The 12,337-nt window shown below is 41.4% G+C and overlaps 1 protein-coding gene across 3 annotated transcripts in view; it reads left to right on the forward strand.

Annotated features, from left to right (window-relative positions):
• psd2 (pleckstrin and Sec7 domain containing 2) overlaps positions 1-12,337 on the forward strand; it is a 39,443-nt gene that overhangs the window by 21,297 nt on the left and 5,809 nt on the right. For 2 of the 3 annotated variants that reach the window (XM_061787264.1, XM_061787265.1), the window contains 10 exons: positions 2,954-3,151; positions 3,624-3,704; positions 6,670-6,782; positions 7,910-7,970; positions 9,296-9,386; positions 9,487-9,530; positions 9,623-9,813; positions 9,952-10,022; positions 10,718-10,875; positions 10,950-11,094. In XM_061787264.1, coding sequence (XP_061643248.1) covers positions 2,954-3,151; positions 3,624-3,704; positions 6,670-6,782; positions 7,910-7,970; positions 9,296-9,386; positions 9,487-9,530; positions 9,623-9,813; positions 9,952-10,022; positions 10,718-10,875; positions 10,950-11,094 — 1,153 coding nt within the window. The remainder of the gene's footprint in view (positions 1-2,953; positions 3,152-3,623; positions 3,705-6,669; positions 6,783-7,909; positions 7,971-9,295; positions 9,387-9,486; positions 9,531-9,622; positions 9,814-9,951; positions 10,023-10,717; positions 10,876-10,949; positions 11,095-12,337) is intronic. The other variant, XM_061787263.1, reaches the window with a different exon arrangement.

Here is a 12,337-nt window from a genome sequence, read left to right on the forward strand (position 1 = left end):
AAGTATCTTAATCAGATTCCCCCCAACCAACTCAACGCAAAACTGTTCTAATGGTTTCACGCTTCTGGATACAACAGCTGCCCACCCTGTCCCTAAGGATGAGCACCCTCCACATGAAAGGAATTTTAGCAGATACAATCTGCACTTTAGTTTGGGGTAGTGAATGTCCATGTCTTGTCTACTTATGGTTGGTTAATGCAAACCTTGGTGTTGTCTTGTTGAGGGGCGGGTAGTAGCTCCTAGCATAATATGCCAGGTATAAGTGATTCAAGGTCATGGACGTTATGGAAAATAATTAAGGTCTTATTGAATCAGCCAAGAAAAGAAAATATAACCTTGGATGTAGATTTTCGGGGGCCTTGGATGGGGTCACAGCAAAGGCTTAGTCAGCTCCTGTAGCCGGCAGCATGCAGGAGGTCTATGGAAATATTTGTTTGTGCATTGGTCTGTGGGGTTTTCTTCGGTGTCAGTCTCTATTCACATGGCAGCTTTTGAGTTTATGACTAGCTGCACAATTGAGCCTGGCAGCCCTCACGACCTTATGTAGCACACAGCACTTGGCTTCCGCTGTATCCATGGTAACTGGCAAATCCAGAATGATAATGGCTAGTAATGTATTGAATTTGTGAGGGTAATGCAATTTGATTGATCTGATTATGCGAAAAAAAAGAAAAAAAAAGCCTTCTGAATCATCTGGCGGGAATGCTGACATGCCACACTGATGCACACCCTGAGGAAATTAACAAATACCATTTCGAGTGATGGAGTAAAATAGGAATGAGAGTTTATGCTACTTGAGAAATGCCTCTCACAGTTTAAGTTCTGTGTTCATTTGCTCATTCCAGAGTGACAATTAATTTTGTGTGATTCATGTAGCAGGTTTTCTTTCTTCGCTCAAAGAATGTAACCTTTCATTGTGAGCACAGTCGTGTGATATCGGGTAAGGTGTGTCACAGGAGATCTCTTTAATATTGTGCAAAACAACATAATTTGCATCGATACAAGATGGTACAGGATGAGTTGATGGCAAAGTGTCAATCGGAAATGGTCACCTGTTGCGCTCAGCATTAAAAGTACATAAATCTCCTTCATTAAGTAAGCAGAAGTAGTGCGGAACTGGTATCGTAAACCTCCTCCTTTGGGTTTAATAAATAGTGAAGTTGGGGTCGAATAATACGTTAACATTTTCCACATTTGTGATGACTTCCACAGTTGTAGCGGCTAAATGGCTTTAACATACTGCTATTGTATTGTACAAGTTGTAGTATTAGTATTCCTCTTTGTCCACAAGGCCTGTGAATTATAATGGATGGCGGCCAGTTTGATACTTTTATTATTTGAGGAAATAAGCCATAAAAGTTATGTTCATGATGATCCAAATTATTTATAACAATATTAAATCTTGCAATGACATTTACATGCTACATACTTGCTGTGCTGTATGTGCAGCATGGCATTTAACATTACATTACTTATTACAAAAGTCAGATATTTGTTTATAAATACATTATACATTTTCATGATAATTACTGAAAATGTGCAAAGACAGAACTATGTAGGACTGAATTGTGGAGGTACATATACTGTAGCGTTTAACTGTTTTTCACCAATTTCAGTTTTCCAATTTTTGGGGGGGATGGCTAAAACGATGCCTAGTGACACCTTTCAGCTCAGGCATGAGTCCCCCCCTTCCCTCATATTTAATAATTTGAGCACCTCCGTTCGCATCAGCAGTTATCTGGCACAATTGCAAGTTACTTACTTTTAATTACCTGGCAGGCTTCTATCACTACGGCGCACAGTTACCCCGGAAATGCATCCACAATTTACAAAACAGTTTGGTGTCGTTATTTAAATTCCCAATTGTTATGTATTTTGTGTTATTCGGGCTCCAGTAATATGTTAGAATGCAAAACATTGTAGGTATATAACTAGCAGGAAGTACGTGCTCAAATGTCTGCCATGTAGTGTGAGCCACAGACTGAAAGACAAGTGCCGCCATGTTTGAGAAACAATTAACTTTCCCTGAAGTGTCTCCGTTGTGTGGATTTACACACTGACGTAACACCAAGCGAAGATGTGACACTGGGACGAGGCAGCCTCCGGAAGCCTATTAGGTCATGAGCTAGCTTGTGGCCAGCGCCTATCATTACGTCGTGGAAAGCCCCGCGACGACCTTGGTTGCTATATATTTTAGCCACAGGACGATTTAAGAGGATATATTTTCATGGCTCAAACATGTCGGGTTGTGTAGGCATGAGAAAGATGCTTGGCGTAGTGTTATGTGACCTGCAGTTAACAGTTGAGCAGAGACAAAGGCACTCGTCTCTGTGGCGTGTCAGATTTACAAGACATTTATTTACACTTTATAGCGACTTTTAAGTGTTTGTCAACTTGCATAACTGCTCCTAATAGGCATGACTAAGTAGTGTACATCTACTCCTAAAAGGGAACAGAGGACTCTGCCTCAATGTCACACTCTCACATCCATTATTTGCCAGATCGGCAGCTAGTGAGCATGAGATGCACAATTTAGTAGGTCAGTTGAAGCTGTGTAGCTCAGGGGCAACTTGAAGGGCCAGAGAGAACATTCAGCGCATCTTTAAAAATCTTTAAAATAACAAGGGCTTGGTTTTCTTGTGTTGAGGCCACATTTTCCCCATCAAAGTGGAATGTTGTAGTACCTGTACTAAAGTTAGTGGGGCTTTTTATCCTTTGAAGCAGGTGAGACCGGCCTCATCTTTATAATCTGTGACCACACAAAACAGGCACATTGTTTAAATGGGAAATTGTGTCAGTGTCATGCGTTATTCAACAGTATAACTCTCTTTTGTTAAATATGCGTATGTAATTGCCATGTAAGTTATTCTAGACTGTTTCTGTTTTATTAACCCTGGCACCTTGCTTGTGTGTTTGTTTTTGTCCATCCGTGTGTTTGTGCTCCTCCCACCAGCGATGCCAACCTCACAGACGTGCTGTCTGACTCAGACGAGTGCGAGTTGGGCAGTCTGGAGCATTTGGAGCGCGGTAGCACCGACACTCTGGCCAATGGCTGCCGAGCTGACTATGAAGCTGCCAAAAGGCTCGCCAAGCGCCTTTATCACCTCGAGGGCTTCAAGCGCTGCGATGTGGCCAGACACCTGGGCAAGAAGTGAGATCATGCAAGCATGAACATTACTGACAAAAAGTTAGAGATATTTGGCGGTCCGGGTGAAATTTCAAGATGATCGTAAAATGCACTATATCCTTTACAGGTGAACGTAATTTGACCTTCTTTCAACTTTTGAATGAACGTTCACTTTTATGTGTTTCAGTACTTATTTTTCCCAACTTGCTGTTCTTTAACAATGAGGTGAATGGCAAATTTCACACTCTGTGACAGTCTGAGCTTGGAGCCAGGAAATGTATTGGTCCATTCATGGATCAAACACCTGTTGTGAATTTTTCCATTCAGCTTCTTGTAAGAAAACAGCAAGTTGTGCAAAACATGCTGAAACACTGAACAGTTTGACAAATGCATTCAAAGGTTTTAAGAAGGTAAACTCATCAACCTTTGTGATTTATGTATGCGATATTTAGATATATTTGTCACTGACCCGCTGTTGCCTTTTGCTCTCCTGCAGTAATGACTTCAGTCAGTTGGTGGCGTCAGAGTACCTGAGTTTCTTTGATTTCTCGGGCTTGTCACTGGATCGGGCCCTAAGGTAATGCACACAGCAGCTATACACAGTATGTGTGGCAATGTAAAGGCTTGTCCAATGTGATGATGTCACATTTGCTGTTCACAAGGCATTAGCTTTGTGCGAATCAAGCTGTCGTGTTCACTGGAGTTAGCCAGCGGAGCTGACAGCTGGCAAGCGCATCACTTTCTTGTAGCTGACCTGTTGGTGTTTCAACACGCTGTCGTCAGCCCAGCGCGCTTCTGAATAATTGAATACTGTTGCTCATTTTTTCTGAAACTGTAAAACATACATTCTTATTTAAAATAGCTCAAATATAACATTTTTGTAATTTTTGACTTTCAGTCAGTATAATGCATCTAGAGCAGTACAACTTTTAAAATTGGTAGGTGGCCAAGTGCAGTTGTATATCCATCCGGGCTCTCGCCCAAGGGAAGCTGGGAAAGGCTTCAGTTTACCCTTGATCCTAGACTGGTTGCGATAAAATGAAAAATATAAATAAAAAAATAAAAAAACACAAAACATAGTCAAAACAAAACAAAAATACAAGTAGAAGGCAGCAGTAGATTTTGTCCTTCGATACCATTGTAAATGTTCAATAGGAGTAGGAAGAAGTAAAAAAATGATCATGTCCTACCCCTAATCCTGAGTACATATTTGACTTTAATAACAAAAATTAATTGACAACTCTAAATTACCCGTAGGTGTGAATGTGAGTGCAAATGGTTGTTGTTTATATGTGCCCTGCGATTGGCTGGCAACCAGTTCAGGGTGTCCCCCTCCTCCTGCCCGATGATAGCTGGGATAGGCTCCAGCACGCCCGCGACCCTAGTTAGGAGAAGCGGCTCAGAAAATGGATGGATGGATAAAATAGTAAGCCATTCATATACAATATACTCTAGGTATTCAAAAATAATGGGTCCATGTAAGGGAATCACAACAGTCAAGCGAACATAGCCAAGCTTAATCATCAAAGTTTTGTTTATACCCGATTTGTATATTTTGTATTACTCGATTTAAACATATTTTAAGCAGAATAAGGGAGCTGCATGTTTGCAGTTCATTATCATAGTCATTCCACAAGTTAACTCCTCTAATGGAGACACAGCTTTGTTTTATAATTGTTCAGATTTTTAGATCTCTCTAATTTCAAACAACTTCTGAGTACTGTGGCAAAATGCCCAGAATCTCATTTTCAAGCTGTTCTAGGTGGTCTTTTTTGCCTGGCAGTTAGGACATACGGCTTTCTCATTAATACGTGACATGTAGATAAGCTTTGCTCTGATTGGCCGTTGGGCTATCTCGGCGGCCAAGCGTTCATAGCGACCTTGTGTTTGGATCATTCGATGTGGATTCTTCAAGGAGAATTCACCAATCCCACTACTAACAACCCCACAGAGGAGGAGACATTGAAAGAAAAGAGTAGGAGGATATTTTGAGAAGCGGGTCCCATTCAGTCACTTCAACGCAACTGGCTCGTGGCGTTCATCTCTCGCACACACTTTGGCGACAATAACCTCAAGGCTCACGATTTAATCCACAGTTACATTCCAAAATATAAATTATTGTTAAGTATTGTTGTAAATCACAACACAGGTTTGTTTGTAAATGCACTTCCAGCAGTGTGTAAGAGCTTATTATTACAAAGTCACCTTCCACAAAACGGGCCGGAACACAGCACAATTCTGGTTCCGAAATGCTTTGGAATTTCTCCCAAAGTAAATTGAAGCCATTTATTCCTCAACTTGTCTGAATTTGGCAGGTAATGCAAAGCTTTACACATGACACAGCTGCGTTGTCACTCAGCCATTTTTTCTGAGATTAGTGGATGTGTACCAACCACAAAGTAGGCAGGTACATGACTAATTAGTAACTTTCTACATCACAAACACACGGAAATCTAACCAGGTCATTTTGGAAGCCTTATGAACTGTGAGGCTGACGCTCTAACCAGTCGGCCACCGTCCCGCCACAAGGACACAGTATTAGTTGTAAATGGATACTTTTCATACCAATTTCCTGAAACTGGATAATTTCCGGCGGCACGGTGACCGACTGGTTCGAGCGTCTGCCTCACAGTTCTGAGGACCGGGGTTCAATCCCCTGCCCCGCCTGTGTGGAGTTTGCATGTTCTCCCTGTGCCTGCGTGGGTTTTCTCTGGGCACTGCGGTTTCCTCCCACATCACAAAAACATGCATGCTAGGTTAATTGACAACTCTAAATTGCCCGTAGGTGTGAATGTGAGTGTGAATGGTTGTTTGTTTGTTTGTATGTTCCCTGCGATTGGCTGGCAACCAGTTAAGGGTGTACCCCGCCTCCTGCCCGATGATAGCTGGGATAGGCTCCAGCACGCCCGCGACCCAAGTGAGGAGAAGCGGCTCAGAAAATGGATGGATGGATGGATAATTTCCCTCGGCACACCTGTTGATCTCTCCTGGCACACAAATGTGCCACCGCACACTGGTTGGGAATCATTGAGTTCAACTTGGCGAGCACATACAGTACAAATTCAACACTAAATCCCAACTGTGCCGACAACTGCCTGCGATAGTGTTTCCATTCCTCTATGGATTCAACCTGTTAAAAAAAAATGGCTCATCACAGGTGACTTTTCTTGTTTTGAAAATTTCCAGAAGATCAAAGGGCAGAGGGGAAATAATATAGTTCCCATTTTTTTTTGTGGCAGATGATATGCTGTTGATGTATTAACCTGTGGAATTTCCAGCACATAATCTTCAATGCTTTCTTCTGTTGGCATTTTAGCGCAACGACATAGTGTCTCAGCAGTCACAAGCAATCGTCAGAGAAAATGCAATTTCAAATTCCTGACAGTATTCTGCATGACCCCTTTTGCCTTGTTTCCAAATGCATGCTCTTCTATATCTGTGACCTCCTCAGATTCTATTTGCTGGCAAGCATGATATATGTGCATATTTTCTAGTATTACTGGGAGACTTCTGACCTCTAGTTGGCCTTTCATGTGTGACAGGAACTTTTTAAAAGCCTTTCCATTGATGGGGGAGACGCAGGAACGAGAGAGAATCCTAGTGCATTTCTCCAAACGCTTCTGCCACTGCAATCTACAAACACTCACCTCTGAAGGTCAGAGCAATGATATTGGTTTTGAAAACTTTACTGAACTTAAGCAGAACAGAATATTCCATACCTTAATCGCTTAGAATAACTTGGATACAGTATGCACTGTACTGTGTATTTATACATGGTAACTCTATACACTCACTGGCCACAACATTAGGTACATGTCATGTGCAAATCTAATTATAGGTGCTATACGTCATTTCACGGTTATGAACAGCATGAGGTGTGAGAATATGTTGTCACATGGCACAAGAAGGCACGCTCAGTTACCTCTGTACTTAATGTTTTTCATTATATTTTTTATATTTATGCCGCAGAAGTGTTTTTTTCTTTTTTTAAATTCAAAGATATACTATATTTTTGACATTTCTTTCTGTACAAATGGCACACGATGGACTTGTTGACGCAGCGGCGGTGTAAGAATGTCGTCATGTGGCACAAGAAAGCACATTTAGTTGCTGCCGTAATTACTATGTTTTATTTGCTCATTCTGTTTATGGCCTAAAAGTGTTTTTTTCATACAAATATTTACTGTATATTTTCTTCAGGACTTTAATACTGCTTTATCATATGTTTGTGATTTACAGTATTATGATGCATTCTGACTTATCTACACATTTTGGGTTATGTTGCCCATGTAGGAATAGCACTCCTTTGAGGACCCCATCTAAACCAATCCAAGAGCTTTATGAAAAACACTATCTACCAAAAATTAACATTTAAATGTGTGATTTAAATATTAATCAAAGAAAAAACAGAGTGGTGTTAAAATAATGTTCATGCTGTTGCTTCATCATATGTTTCCACCAATATTTTGCCCCTCATGAAGCTGAATAATGTAGCTAAAATATTGGCACTGCTCAGTATGATTCAGTGGAATTCTAAATCACTGCAAATTGTAACTCACACCTTAACACAATTCAGGTCTACTTAATGTTGTGGCCTGTGAATGTATGATGCAGTGCTGAACTTTTTAATTAAAATCAACATTAATTTATAACCCAGTGACATGAATTTGTGCAAATGTCTGAATGTGTCTCACGACTAAAAGAATGTGTGGCATTGCATGCATGTGTTTGTTTGTGTGTGACATTAAGTTGACCTCAGCATTTTATGTCATCTCTCTGCAGATGGAGCCCACACATTAACCTGCGCTCTCATGCTGCTTAACACAGATCTACATGGACATGTATGTGTTTACGTTCTCTATTGCACGAGTTGTAATGGATTCTATCTTATCTAATCACCCCGCATATTTGGAAAATGTCAACAATACAGGCCTTTGCCAACAATGGCATGCAGTATCTTATTTCTGATCTACATTTTTCTTTCGTTGTAAAGTCCCCCCCACCCCACCCCACTCCACTCGCTGACTCGCCTCACACTTGCCTCCCAGCCTACTTTTTGACCTGCTTCTGTCTCTCCTGTCCTTAGCTAGTCTCAAGTGTTGATTTTTAACTGGAGCATTGTGATGTGAACCACATAGCATATCAAATGCCAATGTTCCCTAAACTGCTCACGTCAACCCTGCCCCTGCTAAACACTCGTGTAGTGAATAGCCCTCCTTTAACTAACATCCTTTCTCTCTTTTTGGTTCCTTTTCTTCCCTTTCAAATCCTCCCCCTGCTCAACACATCCGGTTTCCTGGCCTCTCTCTGTCCCTGCAGGTGGTAAGTATTCCTCTGGTGCCAACATTGGAATTGGTCCTTGGAATGTGCTCCTTTTGGTTTCCAAACGAATGTCCCAATTTTGGTCCTAATGCTATTTTAGGCTCCCAATGAGCAGATGAAGCTGTCATCAAAATGACAACAATTTAAAATATTCCCAGTTTTCTTTAGATGTGCTTTATTACAGACAAAAGATGGACAAAACCTCTAGGGACACTAATGATAAGAATATTCTTTGATTCTTTGTCCGTTAAGAATTGTGTTCATTATGTGGAATCAATAGTTGATTAATCAGTACTTGAAGATACCGAGTCAAATGGAGTGCACGACTCTGTGACCATCAGAGGCACTGTTGACTAAGTCCCTACTAGTTTGCGTTCTAAAGAACAACATTACATCACTTATGGGAAGTTGTGCTACATCCTCAAAGAACAATAGTTCAGAACATAGATAGATCCTCCCATCATATTAGAAAAACAATCCTCATAGTCACTCTTGGAAATGTAATCAAATGCCATATAATTTGCACTACACCGAATTAGTGAAGTGGGGGTGGGGTGGGGTGGGGGGATAAGAAGTATAATTTGAGGCAATTCAAATGGATGTGTATGATTTGTGAAGCAACCTGGCTTGAACCACATCGAAACCACCTTCAGTCTTTTATCAGAATGTGAAATACAAGCATGAGCGATGGGAAGATAATCACTGCCACCAAGTGGAAGGATGTATAACTGCATTCAGTTTGGGCCCTTTCAAAGCTATTTTAGGAGTGGATTATTTGTAAATTTTTAAATTGTTTCCCCAAAATTACAATATTAACTTTCACACCTTTGATTTGTTATTTCCTCAGAACATTGGAAAGAAGATGTCTTGCCAACAGTTCATCAGTAATCTAGATGGCCTCAACAATGGCAAAGACTTTCCCAAAGATTTATTAAAGGTACAGCATTTACCTTCTCCTGAGAGTGTGCAGCTAGCTCAAAAAATGTCATGTTTCCAGGAAGATTTAGTCATTCTATTGTTCTGCCTTCCCTGCACAGGTCTTGTATAACTCAATCAAGAACGAGAAGCTCGAGTGGGCTGTGTGAGTATGCTCTAAGTTCTGGGGGGGAAAAAATAGAAATAAAGCTTTCACGATGTTCATCTCCTGTTAATTTTTTATGTCACTGTGTGCAGTGAAGAAGAAGAGCTACGGAAGAGCCTGTCAGAGCTGGTGGAGGAGCAGTGTGAGGGCGGTACTAAACGTGTTGTCAGGGTAACGGACAGCAATAACCCTTTCATTGCCATCCCCATCCTCCTCAATGCTGTAACCTACAAACACGGGGTGCTGACTCGCAAAAGCCATGCTGACATGGATGGGAAACGGAGTGAGTACACAAAAATTTAATTACTGATACATTATTCTATGAAGTCTTTTTTTTTTTTTTTTTTGCAATAATACACTGCTGTATTGTGAATCATTGAGATGATCTGTTTCCAATCTCTCTCCCATTTCTACCTTCCAGCCCCGCGGGGTCGTCGTGGTTGGAAGAAGTTCTATGCCGTTCTTAAGGGAATGATATTGTATCTCCAAAAGGTACTGCATCGCACCCATCTGCTTTGTTGCCATAGAAACACAAACACACACACACACACACACACACACTACAGGAAGTCACTGACGTGGTGGATGCTGTACTGTACAGTGGTTCTACTGCACTGCGCTTCAGAGAGTGAGGCAGAGAGGAAATAAAGCCTGGCAACCGCAGTGTGTGTGTTTGTCTCCCTCTTCTGGTAATAAGGCTTTATTTTAACATGGGCAAAATTAGGCAGCGCGGTGTCCTAAAGCTTAGTACATCTGCCTTACAGTTCTGAAGATCCGAGTATGAATCTCAGCTTCTGCCTTCCTGTGTGGCGTGTCCATGTTCTGTCTGTGCTTGCATGGGGTTTCTTAAGCTACACGGGCGTCCTCACACGTTCCAAAAACATGCATGTTAGGTTCATTGTAGAATCTAAATTGTCCACAGGTGTAAATGTGAGTGTGAATGGTTGGGTGTCTGCATGTGTCCTGCGACCGGCTGGCGACTCTCCACCCTAAGTCTGCAGACCCACCAATAGATGAATAGCTTTTAGGTTTTCTGTAGCATTAAATTAGGAGGACTGAGTGTTAGCCCCAATTTAAACATTATAGACATTTATGGAATGTTTGCTTATTTCCTTTTCAGATATATGAAACAGTTTATTCCTATGACCTGAAAACAAACAATATGGCCTCGAATTTGTCTCATTCAGGATGAGTATAAGCCAGATGCTGACATTTCAGAGGTGGACCTGAAGAATGCTGTGCGGATCCACCACGCTTTAGCGACTCGCGCCACTGATTACAGCAAGAAAGCCAATGTACTCAAGCTCAAAACCTCTGACTGGAGAGTTTTTCTGCTACAGACCCCGTGAGTAAACCGAGGAGACTTGTTTGCGTCTCCCTAATCCCAAGTCAGCTCATCGCTGTGTTCTTTCTCTTCAGGAGTGAGGAGGAAATGATGTCATGGATCTTCCGAATAAACCTGGTGGCAGCGCTGTTCTCCGCTCCAGCGTTCCCTGCTGCCATTGGCTCCATGCAAAAATTTTGCCGGCCCATCCTTCCGTCCTCGTCAACAAGACTCAAGCAGGTACTGCACATACACGCAAACATACACAAAGACCAATTCCAGTGAAGTTGGGACATTGTGTAAAATGTAAATAAGAACAGTATATAATAATTTGCAAATGCGTCTCAACCTATATTTGATTGAATAAACAACAAAGACAAGCTATTTAATGTTGAAACTGATGAATGTTGATGTTTTTTGTAAACATTTTCTCATTTTGTATTTGATGCCTGCAACACATTTCAAAAAAGATGGGACAGGGGCAACGAAAGACTGGGAAAGTTGAGTAATGCTCAAAAAAACACCTGTTTGGAACATTCCACAAGTGAACAGGTTAATTGGAAAAAGGTGAGTGTCATGATTTTGCATAAAAGGAGCATCACCGAAAGACTCCATTGTTCACAATCAAGGATGGGGTGAGGTTCACCACTTTGTGACTAACTGCTTGAGCAAGTAGTCTAACAGCTTAAGAATGTTTCTCAACATACAATTGAAGAAATGAAGAAATCTTCACACACAAGCGGCATGGCTGAAAACCAACATTGAATGCCCGTGAACTTCGATGCCTTAGGCGGCACTGAATTAAAAAACAGCATTATTGTGTAAAGGATATTGCCACGTGGGCTCAGGAATACGTCTGAAAACCATTGTCAGTTAACACAATTTGTCGCTACATCTACAAATACAAGTTAAAACTCTACCATGTAAAGTGAAAGCCATATATCAGAGATGGACTGATGTACTGCGGTCTGACGAGTCCGCATTTCAAATTGTTTTTGGAAATCATGTACGTCATGTCCTTCGGGAAAGAGGAAAAGGACCATCCAGATTGTTATCAACGCAAAGTTCAAAAGCCAGCATCTGTGATGGTATGGGGATCTGTTAGTGCCCATGGCATGGGTAACGTGCACATCTCTGAAGGCACCATTAATGCTGAAAGGTACATACAGGTTTTGGAGCAACATATGCTGCCATCCAAGCAACGTCTTTTTCAGGGACATCCCTACTTGTTTCAGCAAGACAAAGCCACATTCTGCATGTGTTACAACAGCGTGGCTTCATAGTAAAAGAGTGAGAGTACTAGACTGGCCTGCCAGCAGTCCAGACCTGTCTCCTATTGAAAAGGTGTGGCACATTATGAAGCACAAAATACAACAATGGAGATCCTGGACTTTTCAGCAACTGAAGTTGTACATCACGCTAGAATGGAAAATAATTCCAACTACAAAGTGTAAACAAATAGCGTCCTCAGTTCTCAAAAGCT

The sequence above is a fragment of the Phyllopteryx taeniolatus genome, chromosome 10 (genome assembly GCF_024500385.1).
Source record: "Phyllopteryx taeniolatus isolate TA_2022b chromosome 10, UOR_Ptae_1.2, whole genome shotgun sequence".
NCBI lineage: Eukaryota > Metazoa > Chordata > Actinopteri > Syngnathiformes > Syngnathidae > Phyllopteryx > Phyllopteryx taeniolatus.